At 45.2% G+C, this 27212-nt stretch overlaps 1 protein-coding gene across 1 annotated transcript; it reads right to left on the minus strand.

The window, feature by feature from the left end:
* Positions 1-1136: 1136 nt before the first annotated feature.
* Positions 1137-27212, minus strand: MTMR8 (myotubularin related protein 8). Its single transcript, XM_056859282.1, has 14 exons — positions 27189-27212; positions 22768-22890; positions 21739-21901; positions 16192-16349; positions 14609-14737; positions 13496-13630; positions 12357-12489; positions 11224-11333; positions 10312-10437; positions 8471-8520; positions 7153-7353; positions 4826-4954; positions 2494-2620; positions 1137-1427 (listed from the first exon to the last, which is right to left on the minus strand). Exons 1-14 carry the CDS (start codon positions 27210-27212, stop codon positions 1137-1139), a joined length of 1899 nt encoding a protein of 632 aa, XP_056715260.1.

Raw genomic sequence — 27212 nt, forward strand, 5'->3', positions numbered from 1 at the left:
AGGTGGAACGGACCATGAGAAAGTCAGGGTCCTTTTGTGCCAAAAGAAAACTCTCTGGCTCGTTTACTAAGCCAACACCAATTTTTAAATGGTGGAGAATTGGTAGGGTGGCCATCATTCCTACCTGTGGCCACACATGCAGGGGTCCCATGGAGATACCTGATCCTTGTGAATCTTTAACCTCAGAAGAGGAGGTGACGGGGAAATTGTGACAATGGCATTTCCGCATGCCATGCCATGCCATGAAAGCATTCTTCGACCAAGTGACGATGCTTAGCAGCCCAGGAAATGTCTGAACTGGACATCTGAACAGACAGAAAGCTAAATGACGGGAGGGCTATGGACAGGCTCAGACCTGCATTCACAGACTTTATGGCCTGTTTCATTTACATGCTGTAAAGACCAGTCAAGACTGCGGCACGTTGCTACAAAGAGAGAACTCTCAGTGAAACAGCAGTTACAAGATTCAAAACACAGTTAAAAAAATATGTCACAAAAGAGCACACACACATTACAGCCACTTAGGTATCACAGTGATAAAAAATATAATTACCTTTCTAATGGTTGAGCATGACAATAATCTCTCTGCTTTACAAAAAACAAAACAAAAAGGCACACCTGCTTACAAAACAAGGATGGGGTAACAAAAACGCACCAGTAGAATATTCCCGCGCAGGGTGCCAGAAGACAGCCAACAAAAGCCTCTAAAGGAAACTGACAATTCACAGCGCTTCACAACTAGTTCACACTGCTTTTAATTCCACATCTGAAATACTGCGTGGCTTTTTACACTCCCCCCTGGATTCAACCTCTCTTAGAATCCGGGAATGGTCTTGGCAGGAGCACCTGGGCTTCCACGGGAAAAGGAGGTCTGGCATGGCAAAGGACAGTATCTGAGGCCCCCTCGGCAGGCACCTCCAGTGTCAGACGGTGGCAGCACCTCTCTGGCTCCGAGCCCCACAGCTGGGCTGCTCCTGCGAGCCCCCAACAACAGCCCCTTCGCCCCCACCTTCACAACACAGAAGAACACAACACTTTGCCATAATATGGGGAAGGCGGCTACCCCAGCACCGGGCCACAGGTCCTACCTACTTTATTACCACTTTCCATGGCTCAAAGCAAACGTGGGTGTCAGTTCAGTGGTTTTGGAAGTTTCCTGCATTAACAGCAGACTGGACGCTCCCGTTGGTGCTCCGGTCGCCATCTGGAATGTCAAAGGGGTTAACAAGACCCTCTTCACTCTTTAGCTGGTTGGGTCTGTCGCCTTCCACAGGCAAGGTACCGTTGGCCACCGGGGCAGAAGGCTCATTCTCATAGTCCTGGGGAGTATTGAGCATTGGAGATTTCGAACAGCCGGTTGGAACGGTTACCATTTTGGATAAGATGGAAATCTCATCTGGCATGGGTCCATCTAAGAGGGGCAGTTTCTGTAGTGGTAGAAAGGAATTAACCATTAAAACCAAAAGCCTGATACCAGCAAGAGCCTCAAGCTGGGCAGCAATGACTTCACAAGTGTCATTTCTAAAAGTCTGGGGCAACTTGGCATGTCTCCTTATCGAAGGTGGACAGACAATGAGAAAGTCTGGACTAGAGCAAATTAACCATCAATGTCGTTTGAACCTGTACTGTCCACTTCTTGGGAAACCCATCAACTTAACCCGACTTTGCCTCAGGTAAATGGGTGGAGCCAGGCTAGCCTTGTCAGATCTTGGAAGCTAAGTAGGGTCGGCCCTGGCTAGTACTTGGATGGGAGACCACCAAGAAGTTCCAGGGTCACTATGTAGAGGCAGGCAATGGCCTTGAAAACCCTACGGGGTTAGATTATCAGACAACTTTTGCACAGGTTTTCTTGGTGGCCAACATGTATAAAGCTGCCATGTAGGAAACATACTGCTCCATGTCACTTTGTACCTGCAATTTCTTCTGGATATCCCAGAATGCAAAACCGCATCATTGCACTTTGGACTTGCCAGCCAAAACAGCAACACCACTTTCATCAGAATATGCTGTTACACAGAGCGAGAGATGAATTTGTGTTGCCTCTCTCTAGCCAGAAAGAACAGCTGGATGCAATGCTCTGGAGACTGTGAGGTTCTTCTCTACAGGGGCAACACAAAATGAAAAGCCCTCTCGGCATATTTTCCCATCACAGTTCCGTTAAGTTTATGGGTGAGGGAGTCACATATCTAACAGGTCTTGGCCTAGTACAGAAGCCTTTTGGTTCACAGGGGCACAGGAAGATGCCTTACAGCTGAATGATCTATCTAGCTCAGTGGAGTCTCCTGCAAAAAACTAATGGTTCCCTGGCACAGAAAAAGTTCTGTATCTCCTTTAACTGGAGATACCAGTTCTCTACTGTTCCTCTAGTCCCACTATGGGATAATTCAGCATCCACCTCCCAGAAGGACAAGACTATGTCATCCCATCTCCAGCCTCCAGGCAAAGACTGCCTTTTTCTAAAGAAACATCATTTAACAGCTGTGTATTACTCACATTTCCTAGCTCATCTGCAGTGTTTTCCAACTCCAGTTTCTGGGTGATGCAGCTGAGGAGATGATCCAAGACGCACTGCTTTGGGTGCATCCCTTTATCAAACCGGTTATACATGCCGCACCAGAACCTCAAGGAGACAGAAAATGCAAAGACTTCTGAAACAATGGTTGTAGGAGAAGAGGGGGAATTGCAAGTATCAGGGATTTGTCTTTCTAAAAGAAGGAGGAAAAAAAGATTTTAGTGACCCAATTTAAAAAAAACAAATTAAAAAACCCAGGCAGGAACAAATGCATCTGAAAACTTAATTACTTTGCCCATTTGTTTGGCTGATGCAAAAAATACTGTACTTAAAAACAAAATTATTTGTAAGAACAAGACTGAGAACAGCAAGAAATGGAGAGGACCCAGAGTGGAATTCTGAAGAGGTTCCCCCCACCCCCCAAGAGCTCAGACTCAGTGTAGGACTTTTGAAGCTCTGAAGACACTTTTAGGTGCAGCGCAGTCCCAGGTGGAGAGGCACAAAAGTCGCAGGAGCATTTCTGGGGCATCTTTTCCTTTCAAAGGGCCTGGAAATGGCAAACTGCTTTATGAAATACCGAATAAGATGGATTGTGTTATTATGGAAAAAACAATAAAAAGTAATTTAAAAAAAAGGGAAAGAGCAGTCAAACCTCCTCCAATGCAGAGGACAATGACGTCACCCTCTGCCAAATGCAGATCTGTGCTTAACTTCAAGCATCATACTACAATATAATCACACAAAAAATGTCTAAGCTGTAGAAGGCTTGGCAATTCAAAAAATACAGGTATTATGGCTATCAAAATTGAAAACACACACACATATATATATTACTACTTGTGAGTAAAATAGGATTACTACTCATGAGTAAAATAGGGTGTTGACAACAGTTTTTGTACCTTTTGCTACTCGAGAGTAAAATAGGATGTTGACTTACTACTCGTGAGTAAAATAGGGTGTTGACAATAAGGTTTTTTTGTATCTTATGTATTGTAACAAAAACTTCTCTTTAACATCTATTGTATTTCAACATAAATAATAATTGCTGCTACATCAGTCAATTATATTATACACTCAACTTGTGTTTTTGAATTTTCATACTATGAAACAGCGCTACTTACCGGAAAGCTGTCCCACCTACCATATATGAACTGTTATTGTTGAATCCATTGTATGTTAGAAACACAGATTGGTTATGAAAATTCAAAAACACAAGTTGAGTGTATAATATAATTGACTGATGTAGCAGCAATTATTATTTACGTTGAAATACAATAGTTGTTAAAGAAAAGTTTTTGTTACAACACATAAGATACAAAAAAAACCTTATTGTCAACACCCTATTTTACTCACGAGTAGTAAGTCAACCCTGGATGACCCAGGCTAGCCTGATCTCATCAGATCTCAGAAGCTAAGCAGGGTCGGCCCTGATTAGTATTTGGATGGGAGACCACCAAAGAATAACAGGGTTGCTGTGCAGAGGAAGGCACTGGCAAACCACCTCTGTTAGTCTCTTGCCATGAAAACTCCCAAAGGGGTCGCCATAAGTCGGCTGCGACTTGACGGCAGTAAGTCAACATCCTATTTTACTCACGAGTAGTAATATATATGTGTGTGTTCAATTTTGATAGCCATAATAGCTGTATTTTTTGAATTGCCATACTACAATATAAAGCTGATCTGTTGAACTTAAGACTGTCATGAACTTAAGACTGACAAAATCTAAAAAAAAATAGTAACAACCAGCTTCTTGATGGAAATGTGGAAACTCAGAAACCAGAAATTTGGAGCCCCTGGCTCTGCACAAACTATTACTGCAGGCTGCCTTGTTCTGAAATCAGCCCTGTACCATCAAATCCTCAGAAGCTTCTTTTGCTGCAAGATTACAGGTAGTACTATGTGACGTCTGCAGCAATACAGGAAAAAGCAGTAATGGGGTACTGAGCATGACATTCAGCATCTTGAGAAGCTCAATTTTCACTTTTTCTTTCAAAACATGTTCTTACTACTGACGCTTGAAACTGTGAGTACCCAGCCTGCTAACATCTGGGAAGGGCTGCTGAACAAGGTTTCTCAACTTGGATTTCTTAAACAGAGGAACAAAGTGAGCTTCAAATCTAGAAATATTTGGGTATTTGGTCCTGAGGAACACTACAGAGAGTTTAAAATTTACACGGCTACTTTTCTTCCCTTTTGAGATCTGACATCCAGTAACCCTTTTTCTTGCACTATTACAAAATTAAACCACAAGAGCAACACTGTGTTCCAATCCTGAAGTTTTCCCCATATTATTTTCCCCAATCAGGGACTTACTGGAAACTGAAAGGCAGAGTGTTGGGCTGGAGTCCCTTGTAAGCAGAGAATCCCTTATACAACGGATTTCTGAACTCTTCCTTCCTGTGCTGCAGGAAAGGCCACAAGGAATGGGTCTTCTCAAAGATCCTGATAAATTAAAAAAACAAACAAAACAGCTTTCACTGCGATCATTAAATAAACCCGCAGGGCAGCCTTTCACAACTGCACTCTCAACCAAGTGAACTCTCTCTACTACAGTGCTAGAAATTCACTTCTAAAGAATGCAGAATAGCTGCGACTCAGCTAAAAAGAGGGTTGCTACCAAAATGCCAGCCTCAAGTCAAGCCCCCTCACCAATGTCTATTCCACGTTACCCCAGGCCCTGATAAGATGATGTGTGCAGCACCACACAGTTTACAGCAGGTGTGTGTATGTGTGTGGGGGACATGTGGTGTGACAGGGACCATCTGGTATGTTTCACTACACAGTATAGTTGGGAAGACCTTGACACAGGGCTGCTGTTTTCGATGGCAGTCCTCTGTTCTTTGAAACTGGTATGCTTCCCCCCGCCATTATCGTGTGTATATTTGCTAAAGGCATAGAAAGGCACTTACATGTGGCAAATCAAGAGATGGAGGGAGATGGCACAGTGCCATACCCATGTGAATCTCCTACAAACCCCAAGGTTTCTATGCACATACCTGTTACCACATTACTATGGGGGAGGGCTGTATCAAAGGCCATTATGTGGTAAAGAAGCTCGCTGCCTGTGTAACCTCCATACCCTCCCAAGTACTTATTAGGCAAGGGGCCCTGCTTCCGCCACTTGTACATTAACACTATGTAATACCAGATTAGTAAGGCACAGAACTGCAGCACAGTATGAGATAATACAGGAAGGGGAAATTGACCAGGTTTGCATCGCAGAGACATGGCTGGAAGAAAACGATGTGGTGTATCTGTCCCAACTAACACCACCTGGTTATGCAGTCGTTCATCAACCATGAACATGTGGCTGGGAGGAGGTGTGGCCGCTATCTTTCCACAGACTTCCAGTGAAAACCATCACTGGCATTGACTGTATGCTCTTCAAGTCAGAAACTAAGTATAGATCAGATGTTTGTTTACCGACAGTCTAACTCTGCAGTGGGCACTTCGTCTGAATTGGCAGAGGTCAGCCCATGGAGGCTCATGAATGCTACTTGTACTCTTCTTGGAAAATCACTGCAAGATTCCCCTGAAGAAGTCTCTTGGCAAACGTGTAAGGAAATTTGGGGATTTTAGTTCAGTAATAAAATATATTTTACCTTATTTTGCAACACCGGCCTTGGCCTTATTTTTTTATTTCCACAAACTCTGCAAAACTGAATTATTAAAGAGGTTTTTTTTTATGTAGGTAATAGGGTATCAAGGTACAAAATGCTTCACAAAGTTACTTGGACAAATTATTATGGATTGTGATTTATACTACTGTGTATAGTTTGCTGTAAGCTGTTTCCTGTTATGTAATTTTGCATCATTTGATGTGTCATGTTAACACTAATGCTTAGCTTCAGTTCTGTTTTCAATCTTCTGGTTGGTTCCACAACTCAAATCCTATCCTATTGTTAACTGAATGTCCCATCTTATTGTTTGTAGTGACTCACTCTGTGTAATCCGCCTGGAGTCCCGGAGAGTAACGTAAATAAACGAATAACCTAATTCTGTGTATCCATGAAGTGGATTTTTATACTTGAAAAATTTATATATCAAACCAAAGAAGCCCAACAATGCCCAATTAGTACTGAACAGGGCTGTGCATTCAGCTTTGCAGAATAGAAAGAACCCTGAGTTTGGTACAGATTGAGTTAGGGGTCCAACTTTATGGCCCCCATTTTTCCTTCATGTGGGGGCCAATAAAATTGGACCCCCTGATCCAAGCTTTACCAAACTTGGGGGTTCTTGTAAGGAGAGTCACCAGCAGCTATGCTGCAAATTTGGTGCCTCTACTTTAAAAAACACCCCCCACACGCACACCAGAGCCCTGGAAAAATTCCCCACAGAGTATAATGGAGCTGAAAATGTTGGGGATATCTGAAAAAAAGCTGAAGAAAACCCCATACGAGGATGAGAATTCAGTTTTTTTCAGAAATACCGTAAATTTTGGGTCTAATATACCCAAATTCGAAAAATACTGACTTTTTGTTTTGGTGCACACCTCTAGTACTGAACCAGAGATTCTGCAGAATTCATGCTCTTTAGAATTACCCTCTTCAGTACTACTCTTTTTGATCTTCAAAAAGGAAACACTCCAAAAACAAAAGTAAAACAGCCATGATCGCCTGTCTCTTGGAATACCAGCTGACCTCAGATCTTCCCGGTCCTTCTGACAGGTCCCCAGAAAATTGCCAAACTGGCAAGAATAGATGTGGTCGTGGATCTCTAGCACAAGCCGCTCATTAAAATCGAACGCGCAGGGAAACTGCTGCATGAGTTGCCAGGTGCAGTCCATAAACTGGGTGAAGACGGGGGACACCTCCTTGGGGTCACCTTCCAGGTGGCCACACCTGGAGAGGGGGAAGGCAAGTTACCATGACCGTGCGTCACCAACCAATTCATTCACAGCCTTTACCATACAATTTGGCCCCAAATGAAGAAAATCCATTATCCCTTCCCCTGTAGCCTTTTTCAAGACTAGAGGGAAGACTGTAGCAGGGGGAAATTGCTTCGAAAAAGTTGTTCTAAACTTATCTGCCCTTGCTGTTATTCTGGATGTGCATAATACAGTGCCCTTCCTGAAGCAAAGCAGGACAAAGTGTGCTTCATGCCCAAGAAGGGGAGTGGGAGAAGGAGAATTGGTTTTTATACCCCGATTTTCTCTCTCTTTAAGGAGACTCAAACCGGCTTACAATCTCTTTCCCTTCCTCTCCCCACAACAGACACCTTGTGAGGTAGGTGGGGCTGAGAGAGTTCGGAGAGAACTGTGACTGGCCCAAGGTCACCCAGCAGGCTTCATGTGGAGAAGTGGGGAAACCAACCCGGTTCACCAGATTAGCCTCCGCCACTCATGTGGAGAAGTGGGGAATCAAACCCGGTTCTTCAGATTAGAGTGCACTGCTCCTAACCACCACTTTTAACCACTACACCAAGAGGGGCTGGAGTTCTTCCAGAACCCTACATCTAGGGTTGCCAACCTTAAGGCTGAGTCTAGAGACGTCCCAGAATTACAACTAATCCCCAGGCTACAACAGTTCCCCTGGAGAAAAAGGCTGCTTTGGAGAGCAGACTCTCTGGCATTGTACCCCATTGAGGTCTCCCCCTCCTCAAACTGCACCCTCCCCAGGCTCCAGCCCCAAATCTCCAGGAATTTCCAAACTGGAAATTGGCAACCTTATGCCAAAGTGAAAGCCCAGCTGGAAACTAACATATACCCACCTGGTGCTCTCTGGAACACAGATGAGATATAAAAATAAATGTGCCATCTATAATTACTCTGCACTGCTAGATTCCTCTTTTGTCGCCTCTACTCTAAGTATTTTGAACAAAGAGGCTTACAACATTCTCCCCTTCTCTATTTTATCCTCACAGCAACCCTGTGAGGTAGGATAAACCATGCACTTCAAGAAGAGACACTGCACAAGAGAATCCCCCCCCAAGCGGATCTTAATCCACTCTTGTTTTTACCTGTGTGAGAATTTGTGACCCATGGCAATCCATTCCTTTTCTACCAGGACCTTTAAAGTCAGAGAAAGAAACACGTTTACTAGCTGACTTTACAAAGGGACACCATTTACGTCTGCACAAATACCTCCAAATGCTGAACTTCACCCCAGACCCTCTTGGGGGAACGTCTGGTACCTGCACACGACTGGGCTGTCATCAGGACACAAAGGGTACCCTCTGTCAACTCCCAAGCAGCAGTTTATTTGCATAACTGGGATGACTTCCGAGAGTGGGGTGGGGAAACTATAAAATCTATAACAAAATAATGATATTTATTATATGGTGTACACAATAAGATTCAACCCCACTCCCTCCCGCGGAGAGACTGGCCTCAGGGCTCAATCCGCAGGAAGCCCTGGGGTCTACTTGGAGGCTGGAATTCAGAAGATGCCCTGCCCCAACCACAGACAATCTGCACAACTGGTGGAAACAGGGGATGGGGCTTCTGGGGAGGAGTACGCTAGCCCGGCAGTGTTTTGGAGGAGACACATCACCTGCGGATGGGTGAGAGAAGACGTCTACTTCAGAAGAAGCCGAGCTTCCCCCAATGCGAGGAGGACAGACTTTTAATAATAATCATATTCAATATTTATAAGCACCCCAACAGCTAGGTACTGTGCAAGTATTGCATTAAGCACAAAGCCTGTGGGCTTCCAATCTCTCTCATTTTGTTTCTTTCATATTCCAGTATAAATGGGTGAACATGGAAGATGGAGGCAGCTGCAAAGCAAGGGATTAAGAACATAAAAACGGCCATGCAGGATCAGACCAAGGTCCATCACGCCCAGCAGTCTGTTCAGTGGCCAACCAGGTGCCTCTAGGAAGCCCACAAACAAGACAACTGCAGGAACACCATCCTGCCTGCAATCCACAGCACCTAATGTAACAGGAATGCTCCTCTGATCCTGGAGAGAATAGGTATGCATCATGACTAGTAACCATTTTTACAAGTAGCCATGAATAGCCTTCTCCTACATGAACATGTCCACTCCCCTCTTAAAGCCTTCCAAGTTGGCAGCCATTACCACATCCTGGGACAGGGAGTTCCACAATTTAACTATGCATTGTGTGAAGAAATACTTCCCTTTATCTGTTTTGAATCTCTCACCCTCCAGCTTCAGCAGATGACCCCATGTTCTAGTGTTATGAAAGGGAGAAAAGCTTCTCCCTGTCCACTCTTTCCAAACCATGCATAATTTTATAGACCTCTATCATGTCTCCCCTCAGCTGCCTTCTTTCCAAGCTAAACAGCCCTAAGCGTTTTACCTGCTCCTCATAGGGCAGTTGGATCTAGTCCCCTGATCATTTTGGGAACTGTTTTAACAATTATGGTTTTATTATTTGTAGATGTTAGCCGCCCTGAGCCTGGCCTCGGCCAGGGATTGAGGGAGGGGGCGAAATTGAAATGTAAAGATAAATATAAACAAATAAATATGCAACACCCCCCGCCTTTTGATATGGCTTTGTCCCTACTGCACTGAGCCAGAAGATGCAAACAGGAAGGCAGGCTGGCCCCCATAACATGGCCAGGTTAGCAGGTCCTCTAGCTTATCACTAGGCACACAACCGACCTTTATTGCCTGTGAGGTAGCACAGCCCTTTCAGACCCATACTGGAAATAAAACTGCATTGCTACACACACAAAGTTACTTCGACATAGAAGCCATCTGAGGCATGTATTGGGGGCTTGCTTACGTTTTGAACTAGTGCCCAATGCCAATTGCCCACGCCATGGGTAGGAGAGTAACCGAGTAACCCACCCAGTGCTTTGTTTAGAAACCCCAGGTGTTCTCTGCTCCTACCATGAATCCTTTCAGTGTCCGATAAAATGGATCTAGGAGGAGGCAAGCTAGTGAGCAGACTTGGGCAGTGCGATCCCAGCCGTCTGAGCAGTGGACCAGGACGCTGGCGTGCTCATCTGTCACAGCCTACAAAGAGGAGAATCACACACACACACACGCCACATCAAAATGCTTAATGGCCAAGATACATAAAACACTGGTTTAAGTGATGAGGGATTTAGAGGCATGACCACTCTGGGCAGAAGGAAACTCTAAGCCACAATGTGTGAAACAGAATTACAGGTGGCCCTAGAGAATCCACAAGAACCTTCCCTTGATGACTCCTCTGCATGACAATAAGACCACTTATGATTCTAAGGGACTTGTCCTCACAAACGTTAAAGATTGTGGCCCATTCTGCTGCCCAAAATCTAGCTACAGAAGAGTAGCCTCTGCGCAAGCATATCAAAGTGTATATTTATTATTTATATACTTCAGATATATCCTGCCTTTCCCGCCAATAGAAACCCAATAGAAACCTTTGTTCTCTTCTCCATTTTATCTTCACAACAGCCCTATATGGTAAGTGTGGCTCTGTGAGAGTGTGACTGGCTGAAGATCACGCAGCAAGCTTCCACGGCAGAGGAGGAGTTCAAACCCGGGTTTCCCAGATCCTGGTGCAACAATCTAACCCAGGGGTATCAAACATATGGCCCGAGGGCCAGATCTGGAACCCTTGATAGCTCCTATCCAGCCCGCGAGCCAGCTGAGGAAGACACCCACCCACCTCTGCTCCCAATCTGGGCTGGCAAAGCATGGCCCGGTTCCTAGAACACAATAAAAACCCATTCCAAACAATGAGGTTCCAGAAAACACTTCCACCATTTCATTGGACATGCCCATTTTTGGATGCTCCGCAGAGGAAGGCATTACCTTGGCAAGGAAAACGCCAGCATCCATCACCGCTTTAATGTGTCGCAACCAGCCGGAGCTCTCCAGGCCAGTAAGGAAGTCGCTCATTGAAGGAGATTTCATTTCACACACTGAAGGAACACAAGCAGAAGAGGGGAGACTTGAAAAGGCAGAAGATTGGCCTCAGCTCTGCTCCCATCCTCCTAGAAGACTCTTCCGGTCCCTGAGCCCAGATTGCTACGGAGGTAATTCTAACCCCATGAAAGCATCTTGGCTTTACACCTTTGCCGACCAATTCATAAAATGTGTTTCTCCAAGATCTGTAATTGCTACAACTTAGAAGGTGGGATCCTGTCACTTCACACAAAGGTCCCTTGAAGCACCCCCTTAGGCAGCAAAGCACCAAGCAAGGGGAAGTTGCAACTCAGCAGGAGCCCTGAAGGGAGTCGCAGGAAGGCAATTTCTTCACAAGGCATGTCCTGATTCTCCTTGAACATCACAGATAGAAAGGGATTCACCTCCAAGCAGCTTAGCCAGGAAGGCTTCTCTGTCCCACGCTGAACAGTCTGGCCATTTCTGATCTAGAAAGGCTATCCAAAATTCTGCAGCTCTGTTAATTCAAACCTTCTTCTTTGGGTTTGTATAGATTATCTAGCATGCTTATCCTGACCTTGGCCTATCTTAGCAGTAAAACTAGAAGTGCGTTTCTTATCTGGTTCTTCTGTGTGTGTGTGTGGGGGGGGGGGCAGCCAACTTAAGGAGACCCAGTAGGATTTCCAAGGTAAGAGACTAACAGAGGTGGTTTGCCATTGCCTTCCTTTGCAAAGTGACCCTGGTATTCCTTGGTGGTCTCCCATCCAAACACCAACCAGGGTCAAACCTGCTTAGCCTCTGAGACCTGACAAGATCAGACTAGCCTGGGCCATCCAGGTCAGGGTGGTTTTTCCCAACCAGTACTTAATACCAGCTGTCAGTTCAAGCCACTTGAGCAAGCAAAGAACACAATGGCTATTGACATTCCTAATCTCTTCCCTCTCCCACACCCCCAGAGCACACAGGCTTGTGTCTACAGGACTGGCACATTCTACAGCAAAGGAGACCAGCAGGTGGTGGGCCACAAGCAAGCGGCCAGCTGTCAAACAAAGCCAACATACCTTCCAAGAGCTTCTGCAGGCTACTCCGCATGACATGGATGTTTTCGATGCCAATGAATTTAAAACGGATGTTGTCATAATTGTCCACATTCTCGTAACCCTTCCCAGCAGCACGATTAGCTATGGCATTCAACTAGAAGAATTAAGGGGGAAACATAGGTAACGGCATGTTCCTAACCGTGCTCAGAAACTCTCTGCATTGTTTGAGAAGTGCCGGTAAAAACAGTACCTTTTCTCCAGTCCCCAAAATATGAGTTGCAGCTTCTACAGATAAAGACATATGTCTCACGAGCTGCACAGCTATCACCATGGAGAGGGACTGTGGCTCAGTGGCTCTGCTTAGCATACAGAAGGTCCCATGTTCAATCCTCTGCATCTCTAGTTAAAGGATCTGGCAGTAGATAATGTGAAAGACCTCTGCTTAAGACCCTGGAGAGCCGCTGCCAGTCTGAGTAGACCAGACTGAGTCTGATGGACCAATGGTCTGATTCAGTATAAGGCAGCTTCATATGCTCATGGTGTTCACCCAAAGTAGCTCATTCCCCCTGCCCAGGAACGTCTGTCTTTGCAACAGAAATGCAGGACGTGGACTTCTCTCTGCATGTGGCAGTCAATGAGATTATAACATCGTTCTCCCCTCCTCCACTTTCTAACTACAACCCTGTGAGGTAGGCCAGGCTGAGAGTTCATGAGGGGCCCAAGGTCACCCAGCGAGCTTCTATGCTAGAAGCGATAATGTGGCACTGCCTTGCATGAAATTAGATCTTGGGTCTGTTCAGCCTATTACGCTGACCAGCTGAGCCATCCCCAGAGTAAGAGCCAAGGACTCAGCTAAAGACTCAGAGATCGCGACGTATCTGACGAAGGGAGCTTTGACTCTCAGAAGCTTCTACCCCCGAAATCTTGTTGGGTTCTAAGGTGCTCCTGGACTTCTCTCATTGCTTCTCTCATTGCACCTCTCTTTGCTTTATCATGCCAGAAAAAGTTACTCCTCTTTTGATAATACAATAAATAACCTTTTGATATAAATCAACCAATGAAGGCAATGCCTACTCTGATAGCAGTAAAGACACTGTCCCTTGGAAGGAGCACCAGAGATGCGGACCCGGTGAGCGCCCACAGACCCCAGGAAGCAATACCTTTGGCCTTGTGTCTACAACATACATGAACGGACTCCCTGGGTTGGCTTCCCGAATGGCTTGCAGCAACTGCTCATCCTCCAGGCAACGAGCGCTAAACCCAGACAAGGGTTGGCTGCACCGGCATATGGCAGCCTGAAAGACACAAGGGTTAACAGTGTAGCCACAGGTCCCCGACATGAAATGCTCCACCGACACATTTACATATCCCCTCCATGGTCCATCCGTAGATAAATGTGACAGTGTCACAAAGACAAGCGAACAGGAGTGCCCACTAAGGTCAACAGATGCATGATGCAGCCACTTTTCTGACCCTAAACAGGTCTGTATTCACTTACAGGAAATGTCCGGGGAACTCTCTGCACATAAGCCACCTCCAGTGCCAGAATACAAGACAGACAAGAATCACAGCAAAACCAAATCCAAAGGCACCTGGTTGGCCACTGTGTGAACAGACTGCTGGACTTGATGGGCCTTGGTCTGATCCAGCAGGGCCTTTCTTATGTTCTTAAAGAATTTCTTCCCATGGTGGGGGCAGTGGTGGAAAGAGACCCTGTACGGTTTTCAAGGCAAAAGATGTTCAGAGGTGGTTTGCCACTGCCTGCTTCTGTGTACCTTGGTTTTCCTTCATGGTCTCCAATCCAAATACTAACCAGGGGTGACCCTGAATCACAGAATCATAGAGTTGGAAGGGATCACCAGGGTCATCTAATCCACCCCCACCACAGATCGGTACAGATTGCTTCACCCCCTCGACTGAGACTGAAGATCCGGGGAATCACATCCTATGAACAGCCTAGGTCTCCACAGTAGAGTAAACGCCGTATGCTGCCCTGAGCAACTCGGACTGAGCAAAGGCCCCAGTTCCTACTCTGCAAGCCAACTCCCCACAAGAACGACATTCAAAAGCATCACTCTCCCTCTGTAAGTGGAACTGGTACCGTCCCCTTGACAACTCAGGACTCCACTGATTCATTATGCTATGTATACAATCAGTCCCACAAACAGTTTCATGAGACAGAACAAAATGCCCAGTTTCCCACTCCAAAGCATGGAGCTGTTGGCAGAGATGGTCAGACAAACCCCAGAAAAAGCAGAACATGCATGACTAACATTATTCTCTTTGTAGAAGTAGGAAAGCACTGGTATCCGACCTCGGCTTCTGAACTTTGAGCTGCCCAGCACCATCGTTCTTGTAGCAGCTTTGGGCACCACCAGTTCCCGAGGGTACGTGCTGCAGACCTAAGGGAAGTAATGAACGGGCAAGAGGAACAGCATCTTAAATTATTCATTGGTGCAATATTAACTTGCTGGAGCATTTGTTACTGATTTGCAACTTAGCACTTGCAGATCATAGCAATCATAGCTCACATGGAAGCAAAACTGGTTGCAAGAGATTAGGAACATTAATACAGGTCTGTTCAGAATCAGCAATAACAAGATACCGCCAGTCCAAATGATAAAACCTAACCTGGGAATTTATTCTCTAAGTTGATGTAAAGACCAATCAGGGTACGGAGGAAAGGACCAAGTAATATTCCCTCCACATAGGGATAGTGTGTGTGGGGGGAGGGGGGGAATAGAGTGTGGGAGGGGGGGCACATTTCCCCAGAATAGTAGAATCCAGAAGGACCTAATGAAGTTCACAGGAAACAGATTCAGGACAGACAAAGGAAGTGTTTCTTGGAGCAATCTCATGTGGAACTCACTGCAATGGGATGCAGTATGGGCCATAACACAAGTCCACTGCCAGATGTTAACTATGATGGAACATTAGGAAGAACTTTCTAACAGTTAGAGCGGTTCCTCAGTGGAACAGGCTTCCTCGGAAGGTGGTGGGCTCTCCTTCCCTGGAGGTTTTTAAGCAGAGGCTAGATAGCCATCTGTCAGCAATGCTGATTCTATGACCTTAGGCAGATCATGAGAGGGAGGGCATCTTGGCCATCTTCTGGGCATGGAGTCACTGGGGGTGTGTGGGGGAGGTAGTTGTGAATTTCCTGCATTGTGCAGGGGGTTGGACTGGATGACAGTGGTGGTCCCTTCCAACTCTATGATTCTATGATCCATGTCATGAATATGGGGGGGGGGGAATAGACAGGAGAGGCTTTGATCTCTAACTCCCTGTTTGTTGGCCTTTGGGAAACAGGACATTGGATCAGATGGACTGTGGGTCGGATCCTGCAATTTCCTATGTCATCAGTCTATCTCAGGGCAGATACATGGTTCTCCTCTCCCCATTTGATCCCCACAGCAATCCTGTGAGTAAACTGAGAGAATGGGACTACAAGAAATTCTACAAAAAGAACCTGTCCAGATAAACAGCTCATCATCCTTATATATATCTCGCTGGACTTTACCATTTTGAGGGGGGAGAATCACATGACCAAGTCCCTTTCTCCTGCATAGACTAGCCATGCATACAGAAAACTAGAGGTCAAGGAGAAAGCTTGTAGGGTTAACTTCTCCCTGGCACAGCTGCCTTTTTGTGTGAGGATATTTCTTTTTTGCAAGGGGAGCATTCAGACATGCAACTCTGCACCCACAGTTTGAAACTGTACAACAAAAGAGCTTTACCACACGATCTGCTTCTTTCTGTTGACCGGCCTTAAGCAAGCCACACCTGAGATTTTCACTAAAGAACATCAATGGATTGGACGCACTGCAGTGAGCGGCTAGTCTAGGCAAGAATGACGTACCTCGTAGTCTTTGTTAGTATCAGTTATTTCCCAGTAGTCATTGGGAATGCTCATTCGCTGGTAGTCCACTGTGATGTCTATCAGCTTCCAGCCCATTTCCCGGTTATCTTTGGGCATTTTAGGATTGTAAGAGAATGCATAAAGTTCTTCTGGTTTCACTAGAGTGCAAAGATTAAATTCATAGAGGCAAAAAAAATCAATGTTCACGACTCACAATTCAAACCGGAGTCCTTCAGAAAAAGAACAAACTAAAATGAAATTCACAGCTTCCTTATGTTTTTATATTGTGTCAGATTGGTTTTAACTATCCCCCCCCCAACTGTGGCAATAGGCTCTATCAAGCTACTAGTCCTTACTCCCCCCCATAACACAGATACCTGTCCCTCCATCAGCTGTGGCAGAAAAGAAAGATCACCTTTTGCAAACCTTCTCTATCTGACAATTCACGCTCACCACAAGTCCAGCCACGTAGCTATCTCCAAGGTGACCTCTCCTCAGTCTTAGCATAACATCAAGCAGTGAGAAGAATGAAAAAAAATTAGCTACAGCATCTTTTCAACTGGAGATATTGGGGATTGATGCTCCACCACTGAGCCACAGCCCCTCCCCAGACTTTGTACAAACAAAGCACCATCCCATTCTGACCCTCTCCCACTGCTTTTACTCATGATGGTTCTATTCCAGAATTTTAGAAGTTATTTTTAAAAAGCAGTATTACTGAACTTTTAGATCCAAGCTGTGGTTGTATGTGGCTTGTTGAAGGAATAAGGAAAATTGAGAGAAGCAGAATTGTTATTTTGCAGTAACAATTGAGTGCGAGATATTGGTATTAAGAAGAGCAGTCACCAGATGAAAAGCTGACTTTCTGAAGTCTAGGAAACGCTTGTTTTTAAAAAACTGATAAGCTATGTTCTTTACCCCTACCGCCAATAAAAATTTCTATAGGTGCCAAAAAGATTTTTTTAATCAAAGCTAGCGCTGTGATTTCTCTCTTCATACACCCTTAAGGTTGGTCTAAGATTGTGGCCCTTTTTGGGAGATCGGGTAGAAATTATCCTACCCTGGCTGGCCTCAAGAGGGGGGCTGATAAGGCTGCTCCCCAAGGAAGCCGAAGTGCATAGGCTGAGCGGCTACCTTTCCACCTGAGTGATGCGCTGGTTTCCAAGGAGCTGCCATCTTGTGTGAACCACTGAAGTTTCACATGTGGGAGAACTGGCCACGCTCTGGCGTGAGCCTCTCTTTCCTAGCCCTTCACAGAAACCACCACTGATGCAAAAGATGGCTGAACCCTAATGCCCATACAGTAGACAGACACATGAAGCTGTTTTACACTGCAACGGAATCAGTCTTGTTTGCTCAGACTGGCAGCAACTCTCAAGGATCTCAGGAAGAGGTTGCTCGCATCACCTGACTCTTTAAACTGGAGACACCAAGGATTGAACCTGGGACCTTCTGCTTGCCAAGCAGATGATCTACCGCTGACCCACAGCCCCTCCTTTGTGCACATTCCAAATCAGGAGACACTCTACCGGGATAACACTTCCTATTTAAGGTTGCCCCAGGCATTGTGAACAGGGCCCTGGAGAGACATTTCTCCCTCACACCTTGACTTTGAGAATCGGCTATGGGGCTCCCAATCAACACTGTAGTGTCGTTTTCTTCAAGCTGAAGGGCTATATAAAAGGGGGAAATTCAATGATAAAAATATTACAGTTACTGCACTTTTTTGTCTGAGGCGCTCTGTCCACCTAGAACTTCCTGTTTCAATACACCTCAAAATGTGTGTGGGGGAAAAATGGGCAGTTTATTTCAAGAAGTGTGGTGAAACCAGCGCTAGGTTCGGTACTCCTGTCTTTCTTCACTTCCTGCCTTCCCAGCGGCCCCTCTTTCTCCCCAAAAGTAGAGATCCAATTGATAACTCATCCTGCAAGACTCTCATGGCAGCAGGCTGCCCAGAGGCTGAACAGGCCCTGCCAGCATCTGATAAAGCAGCCAATTTGCCAAACAGGTAATCTCCAGTTTTCAGTCACCCTCCAGCAAATAATGAGTAATTGTGTGCTCTGCCAAGAAAAGATAGTGTAGGACTTTATGCAGGAACTGAATCCAAACTAAAGTACAGCAACTCAGGCTGGGAAGAGAAAGAGTTCAATACACAGGCCTACAACCCCAAATATGGGTGAGGGGGTGGGCATACTACAGACAGAAAAGTAGCAATCAATCAAGTCCCAGTAACTGCTCATTCTCCGCTGGCCTTTTGTACCTTTCCCGCAACAAAATATTAATACAGAACCTTATGACACTGCATTCATGCTGTAAACTGTTCAAACAGATACTTGGCTAAGTTCCAGACTGATACAGAATGGCTGGCCATTGATAACTAGATTACAGCAGCTGGGGCTTACAGAAGAAGAAATTCTCCAGCTGGGTAAGGCAGAGACCCTCTCTGTTGTCAAGCATCATCTTACCGAGCTTGATTATTATAGCACAGTAATTTGCACTTGTAGAGTTTGTTTGTTCCAGTTCTTTGGTATTTTACCACCTCGTTCTTTGCCTTCCTATATGAGATATTTAACAGTTCCTCATTATGCACAGGCATTTGCTCTGGCTCATCTTACCGCTAACTCCTTTGAAGTATTGGGTGGGACGTTTTGTAATATTCCATATTCAGATCGTCTTTGTCCTTATATCCAGGGTAAAATTGATAATTTACCTCATAAAATAATGGAATGCTCCTTTTTATTGTTTTAACGGATTGCTGGAACTGTTTATCATGTTTATCGTTTAATAATCTTCAAAGACATGTTATTCTCTATGACACTAGACAGTGATCCAAATATAACCTTATCAGTTGCTAAATTCCTATCATATTTTCCTTTAGAAACTATTTTAGTACTCTTCTAGTCATTGCTCAAGATCTACTGATCAAAGGAGCTCTGAAAAGCAAAGGGAGGAAAGGATACAGAATGGAGTTATGAGCCAAGGGCAAATGGGAATGGATGTTCTACAATGAAAAATTATGGACAGATCCTCTGGGACCTGAACTGAAAAAGTAGGGACACACCCTCTGGGGTCTGAACCCTGGCCAAAGGAGTTGGACATCTTTGCTGTCTGGTAAAGGTCAGCATTTTATTCCAGGCTTACAGTTCCTAAGGACTACCTGCATTGCTTCAACTTGCTCCAAAACTTTGTTCCAGCACTACCGAGTTATCACTGCAGAGTTCACCTGAGCTGATCAGAAATACTTTAGAGCAGGGGTCCTCAAACTACGGCCCGCGGGCCGGATCCGGCCCGTCAGGGTCCTGAACCCGGCCCCTTTAAAAAATTGCAGCCGCAAGGTAATTCTGGGAGGAAGTCAGTTTAAAAACTCGGGGTGGGGGTGAGGGGGAGAGACACACATTCTCTCTCTCTCTTTCTCTCGCAGATTGTGCGCGCGCGCCCGTGCGTGACCATGAAGGAAAAACAAACACAGCGCGTGAGGCGTTTCACTGCCGATTAATATTAATGGGGGGGGGGGCTAGTTTCCCCTGTTCTTCTGAGTGGGCGTGGCTTTTCCTCAAGCTTACATAAAAAGGCGAGAGGGTCCACAGCCCGTGCGCGCCTGGAGCTCATGACTCTGGATTGGGTGGGCGGGGCCGAGGGGCGGGGTCTTTGGGCCACGCGAAGATGGCGGTGGCAGCCACAGCCTTGGTGACGTTGGGCGCCCAGGCATCCGGGGCAGCTGTAAGGAGAGGCAGGAGGAGGCGGCGGAGGCTGGCGGGCCCAGGTGCTGATGCCTCGGCCGACGCCAGCAGCAACAGCAGCCACTGCCGCTCCGGCCTTCCTAGGGAGGGGGGCCGCCGACGCCCGCCCAAAGCGCCCGATGTGCTGCGCTGCATGAGTGGTGAGCGCACGCATAATGTGTGGATGCGTGAGCGGGGGCCCTGCCTGCGTGTCTCTCTGCATGCCCCTATTGCTGGGGCAGAGCTTGGAGATGGGCAAGGCGAGTGTTGGGCAAGTGGGTGGGATGGGGCAAGTGTGGAAGGGGCTGACGCATGTCCTGTGGTGGGGGCGGAGCTTAGAGCTCAGCAGGGCGAGTGTTGGGTAGGGACCAAGCCGTGGAGGAGGGGGTGCACGTGTGGAAGCGTCTGACGCGTGTCTTGTGGCGGTGTCTGCTGGGTTTTTTTTCATGTGTGGCAAGGGGGCGGGCTCTTCCTGGGTTGCGTTCACACATGCACTCTCAGTCCACTGCCGATGCATTTTGCAGCTGAGTTTTACTGTGTGAAACTGCAAAATCCACTTGCAAACGATTGTTAAAGTGAATTGAATGTGGATTTAAAGTGTGTTATTCAGTAAGTATGAAATTGCCCTCTGTGTGCATGTGTCTGTGTGCATGGAGTAGGGGTCCCTATGGGTGTGTGTGGGGGGAGGGAGCTGTGGATTTCCTGCATTGTGCAGGGGGTTGGGCTGGATGACCCTGGTGGTCCCTTCCAACTCCAAGATTCTATGTTGTTGGCAGGATTTGAACCCAAGTCCTTGCCCATTCTAGTCTGATACTGTCACCTTCTCCACACTGCTCATACAACCTATAACCACTTTCTAAAAACACTTGGTGGGTGCCATGGCACCCAGGGGCACTGCATTGGGGACCCCTGGTTTATTGGATATCCAATTTGGTTGATTGTGTTGACTCACTTTACGTAATCCTCCTTGAGTCCCTGTGAGAAAGACGGAAAGTTGCATTCCCAAACAAAACATGTGTGGATTTACTAGAAATGTTACAAAAGGAGTTTCAAATTAGATTTAAAGAGCTTCATATCCATGAACAGGACATACAGCTTTTCCGGAACCCATTTTCTGTTGACATTGAAAATGTCAATCCGATTTACCAAATGGAATTGGCCGAACTACAGAATTGTGACTCTCTGAAAAAAGCATTCAAATCAAGCAGCCTTACTAATTTCTATGCATCTCTCCCCTCTGAGACATATCTTAATCTCAGGAACCATGCACTCAAAATTGCAACCATCTTTGGCAGCACCTATATCTGTTAACAGACTTTTCCCCGAATGAAACATCTGAAATCTCCAACCAGATCCAGACTAACTGATGAACACTTGCATCACTTGCTATCGTTCTTCATTTTAAATATTGCATTGTTTTCTCTTATTTTTTGTGTACTACAAATAAAATATGTGCAGTGTGAACAGGAATTTGTTCATTTTTTTTCAAACTATAGTCCGGCCCCCAACAGTGTTTAGGGACAGTGAACTGGCCCCCTGTTTAAAAAGTTTGAGGACCCCTGCTTTAGAGGGTTTTAAACCACCAGCACAACAAAAACAACAGGAGTATTTTAATCTCCAAAACTTCACTTTGCTTGAACACTGCCAAAATTCTGCAGAAGATACAGGCTTTTTCCGCTCTTCTAACAGAGACAGGAAAAGACAAAGATTGTGCTTCTTCCTGTCCAGTTCAAGGGAAACCAACAGCCCGTAACCAAAATTCATCTCCCATACAGCCCCTTGCAACTGAATTGCCAAGGTCTGGGAGAGGACTGCACTCCTTGAGTACCTGGTTGCGAAAGTTTCAGCAAGGAGGTGTAGACTTCGTGACAATCCCGCTCGTGCCCCATAAGAAAGTGCGCCACACGGAAGTTCTTGCAGCGAATAAGCAGTGGGCATCCAGACGGAGTCAGTGGCAGCTTCTCCACAGTTGCAATGTGGTGATGGAGGATCTATAGAAACAACAGGAAGGGAAGTTGAAGGAGCAAGGCTTCAGCCACTTCCTGTGAATCACATCTCACAGCACTGACGCCAGACTGCAGGAACGAGAACGGAATCAAGGGGCAATTATAAATACAAGCAGTGACTGTACATATTTTAATGAGTCCCAAAAGGCAGTTCATACAACCAAGAGTGGTTACGCAGCCTGGAAGATTTTTTTTAACTTCACCCAAGAAGTTTAATTTCCACTGTATAGTCAGGTTGCTATACATCATTTTGTTCACTAAGATAATTTGTTTAATAAAACACGAACAGCCTGCATCCAGGTTGACATGAACACTTTTAATCAGGTCTGTAAATAACCACTAGTGAGAATTTTCTAGGGGAGGAGGTGAAACCGATTATCCTTCACTGAAGCCACAAATCAATGAGACAGGAATAAGAGGGCAGACAGATGGGTGTGGGGGGGGGGAGTCTAGGTTAATTTGGGGAACTTACTTGCTAGGATGCTTTTAATCCTAGTTTTCACTTTTTATTAAATGTAACTAGAGTAAAATGAAAATACCAGCATGAAAAGATGTCATATAGGATATTGTTTAATTTGATAACACCTCTGGCCCCAATGTGCGGATACCATTTGCCAGTAAATATTACTGACCCTTTGCAAGAGCAACCTTTAAGTGACAATCATCTTCAAAACACGCAAAGAATTTTTATTCACACTCTAAAGCATATCAGGAGCATTAGAGAAGCAACATGATTCAAAGGCAAGAGAGCTCCTGAACGCCAGCTACTCTGAGGCATGCAGCTAAAGAAGGGATCGTTGCCTTTGTGCCTTGGTCGCTCAGCAACTTAGCCCCCCCCCTTCCAACATTACCCATGTCTCCTTCCGAACTTCTGCCGAAGCATCCACATAGATCAGATGTGTTGCGGTCAGGTATAGTGTCCCATTGGCTGGCTTTCTGTGGGTATAACGATCTAGTAACTTGACATTTTCCACCTGAAGGGGAGGAAACCCCCAATTAGAACATGTCAACAAGTTGTGCCATGCACTAACAGAATTGCAGCACATGCAATTTATTTAATTAATTTATACCACCCACGGGGGACTCAGGGCAGCTTACAACATTTAAAATACAATATATACAAATAAAATGGAAGTGAAAGCAATAAATAGAACAATAAAACCATTTAAAATATCAGCTACAAAACTCACTTGGAAAATAAAATTGGCCAGCTCTTCAGTTTGTAACATTAGCCAAAGGCCCCACGATACAGAACAGCCTTACATGACCTGTGGAATACTGAAAGATCCGTCAGGGCACGAACTTCCCCAGAGAACTGATTCCAGGGGGAAGGAGCAACCACCGAAGCATGCTAAGGTAAAGTGGAGAAGATGCTTTCGACTTACTACTTTGTGCCAGCTTGGGAAACAGAATATCTGTTTCCTGAGCATGTGGAAATAATGTCTATCTTCTGGCAAATCAAGTAAGCATCCCATCCGCTAATGTCCCTGTTGGGGTAGGTGGCCAGTTAGGTCAGGCTGCGAAACAGGCACTCAGCCAGTCACTGTTGGCAAATAAGTCAATTCCAGAAGATAAGGGACCCATCAACATGTCACCAGTGACTAACTGTGCTATGTGTTGGCAGGCAAATACTGAAAATATCTTCTCTGCACTATATATGATATCTAACAGAGTATGTCATGGCTGTAATCAGCCCTTTCCTGTTGCATCTGCTCAATGCACATGCAGTTTCTCCAGCTGGAGAATGTCCGACCTAGGCTCTCTCTCTAGATATATTTCTAATGCAGGCTAAATGTTAGGTGTTATTTTTAAGTCAGCAAAGGGTAAAGAAGTGTCAGTGATGCTTTGGTAAAATTTTATACTGCTTTGCAGAGGGGAGGGGGAGATTTTGATGTTTTCCCCCAGGTTTGGGAGACAAGGCAGGCTGCAAATGAACAAAAAAAGCCAGGCCAACTGTCTGGCAAGAATACATCACTAAACACTATAACTGTCTGCTATAACAACACTCTTAAATAAGAGTACTAAAGCTGTGTTTCTTCCCCAGATTATCAATGTGTGATATTAACAAAAGGTTCTGTTAAATTCCAAACACTTTTGTCAACCAACAGACAGAAAAACAGGAAACCACAGCATATTATGTTTGTAGAAAGATAACTAAACCCCAGAGTTCTCCATCTCCGAACGCCTAGTTATTAATCATTCACACTGTGCTAGGTTTTCTTATCTACATCATGAAGATAAAAAACGAGGTTGAAAAAAGGCTTCAGGGTTTCTTCCCTGTCAGATAAGATTATGGCTTTGGTTAAAAGACGTTTATACCTCATGAGTTGTAAAATATGGCTGCGTGCTCAAGGAACTTATCTTTACTCAGTCACCATAAATGGGGAGAAATGCTTTCATCTGCTTGCACTGATAATATTGACTGGTGGTCCTGGCTTGTGACAGACAGAAGCAGTTCCTCTGTGCAAAGATGCCTAAAGACACACACAAAACTTGAACAAATCCCCATCATAGAATTTAGGCCAACACTTCAAGAGGCAGTAAAAGAGATCGGCATCAAGCGCACTGGTTGGGCTATGAAAGAGAAAGCTCCGTGTGGAACAGGGGACATAGAAACCATCGAACATGCACTGATATGTTGCCCATTCTACCACGAAGTTAGATCAAAGCTTATTTCCCCCCTGCTTGGTAAATTCCCTGAAGAGTCAGTTGAGCTTTTGGCAAAGAAGCTCCTATTAGAAGACCCTCAGCTTATGCTCCAAACTGCCAAGTTCTGCACTGTTGCTATTAAAATATGCAGAGCTTTATTAGAGAATGATTGTTAGACTATTTTACAATTTTATCCATTTTAAGATGATAATTTTAACCAGGGGTTGTTTTTATTGATCTTTATATGTACGGCCAGTCTGTGATTCTGCGGTGCAAAACTACTGAGTCTGGAAATTTTGATTTGTTGGCATGTGATTGGTCAGTCGACCGTATTAATAAATTTGAATCTGAACAAGAAAGCTCCCGGTTTGAAGCCTGCCCGTGCCTCAGCAGCTGTAAGACAGGGTTAATTCTTCTGAAAGACTGTTGTAAAGATAACAAGATAACACATGTACAGGTTGATCCCTTATCCAGACATCTGATATCCAGGCTGACCTGAAAACCAGACTTTTTTGAGCCAGCATGCAGGCATTACTCACAGGCCCTCAGCAGCGTGCCAGTTTGCTTTCTGATGGTTCAATGTACAAAAAATATTATTTAAAATTACATTCAAGCTACGTTTATAAAGTGTATATAAAACATGTATAAAACATAAATGAATTCTGCATTTTGACTTGGGTCCCATCCCCATGATAACTCATTATGTATATGCAAATATTCCAAAATACAGAAAGATCTGAAATACGGACCACTTCTGGTCCCGATAAGGGATACTCAACCTGCACTACAGACACCAAAGTGAATCACACAAACTGGGCAGTTCATGTAACTTTGAAATACTCATCAGTAGTACCATCAGCTGTGTATGTACCATGAACACAAAACTCTCAGTGAGGCTGAAGACATTACTAGACTAAACTAACTTTCACAAGGAGCCGTCAGCCTGGACACAACTATTGCTGAACTGCAACAGGACTTCAGTTGTCTAACCCCCCCCCCCCTTATCTTTGTTTAGAACAGTGATTCCCAACTTTTGCCGTATGGAGACCCACAAGTCCAAATTTACTTGGAATAAGGACTCATCCAAGGCTGGGACAAAGTTTTTTGGCACCCTAATGCAAACTGTGACTTTGGTCTTGACCTAGTTCAGCACTCCCATTTTCTACAGTGGCTAACCACTAAAATATAAAAGAGCGCAATGGAAAGTGTAGGAATGGACATTAGGTAGGTCTGGCCAGCAACCTATTTTCAGAGGTTTTGTGACCCACTTTGGGGTCCGAACCTACAGGTTGGGAAACGCTGGCTTAGAATTTTCCCATGCAAATTATTCCATATGTCTTAAAAAGCCACAGTTGATGAGAAGGAGGAACATCTGGTGAAACTCAACATATCACTATTAATAAACCTTCTGTTAAGGTGGGGTTTTTTTTAATTGCATTTGAACGCTGCTTTCAATACATGGAAACTTTACGGACACCACACAATGCCATGCTAAAGTGTAGCAGAAAGAGCAAGATCACATTAATAAAGGATACAATGCCAGATCGTGGTTTACACACCAAAAACCATCCTTGTAGTCCAGCTGCATGCTCAAGTTCATCTGTTACTTGCTTTTTAGCAGAAACTATGGCTACTAACTGGCAAACTACAACTGACATCTTCACCCCAACCAGGATTGCAAACCACAAACTGCAGTTCTGGTTTTGAGGGGAAGCATGAGCTTTGCAACAAAGAGAAAGTGAGTCTCCGTACAGACAAGGATAATCCGGGTCTTGCATCTGAGCTAGAGAAGCTACCCCTCAGGTTCGTCTGTGTGAACTCAAGATGGGGGGAAAGGCACAGTAGCTCACTGTTAAGGGAATTACCCCAAATGTAAATTGAATGTATACCTTTGATCCTGTTTCACTTATTAAGCTTTAAAACAAACACACAAAGTAGCATGTACGCTAGACGTGGCTGTACAGAAAAACAACTTAAACGCAAACAGCCAAAAATACATGATTCCCTTTTGCCTCCTGTACAAATAGGTAGGGAGGGGTGTTCAAAAATATAAGATTACTGAGGCTATGCTACTGGCATTTGAAAAAAAACCAACCCCCCCGAGAGGCCGGTGGCATCAAGACTGATCTTGAATCTTATAATTTTGTAATTATGAATGTATTAATTAGCATATATACTCTTTTGTATTTTCTTTTTAAATTTTTTCTTTTATATTTTTATTATTGTATTTGTTTTGTGTTATGTTATAAAAATTAATTAAAAATTATATATATATAAAAAAGACTGATCATGGCAGACATTCGGGGTCCTCAGGGGTCCCGGACTTCGCCCCCGTTGCCTCGTTGTTCACGTGCACACAGCGCTCTTTGACACGCGTTCACGATCTGGCTCTCTTCAGCCCCCACCGCAGCACGTGGGGGGGGGAAACCTGCACTCTGCACATGTTCATGCAGCCTCTCAGACCGCTCTCCCCCCCCCACCCCCACCCGATACATCTGAGGGTCGAAGGGGGCGGGATGAGGGGCGAAGGGGGGTGCGGCGCCCAGCACAGAGTCCCTCAGCGGAGACTCCCAGCTGCCGGAGGCGCACTCTGCACACGCTCAGAGGCCTCCCGCCTCCTTACCTTCGGCGTCGTGATGTGCTCCAT

The sequence above is a fragment of the Euleptes europaea genome, chromosome 13 (genome assembly GCF_029931775.1).
Source record: "Euleptes europaea isolate rEulEur1 chromosome 13, rEulEur1.hap1, whole genome shotgun sequence".
Taxonomy (NCBI): Eukaryota; Metazoa; Chordata; class Lepidosauria; order Squamata; family Sphaerodactylidae; genus Euleptes; species Euleptes europaea.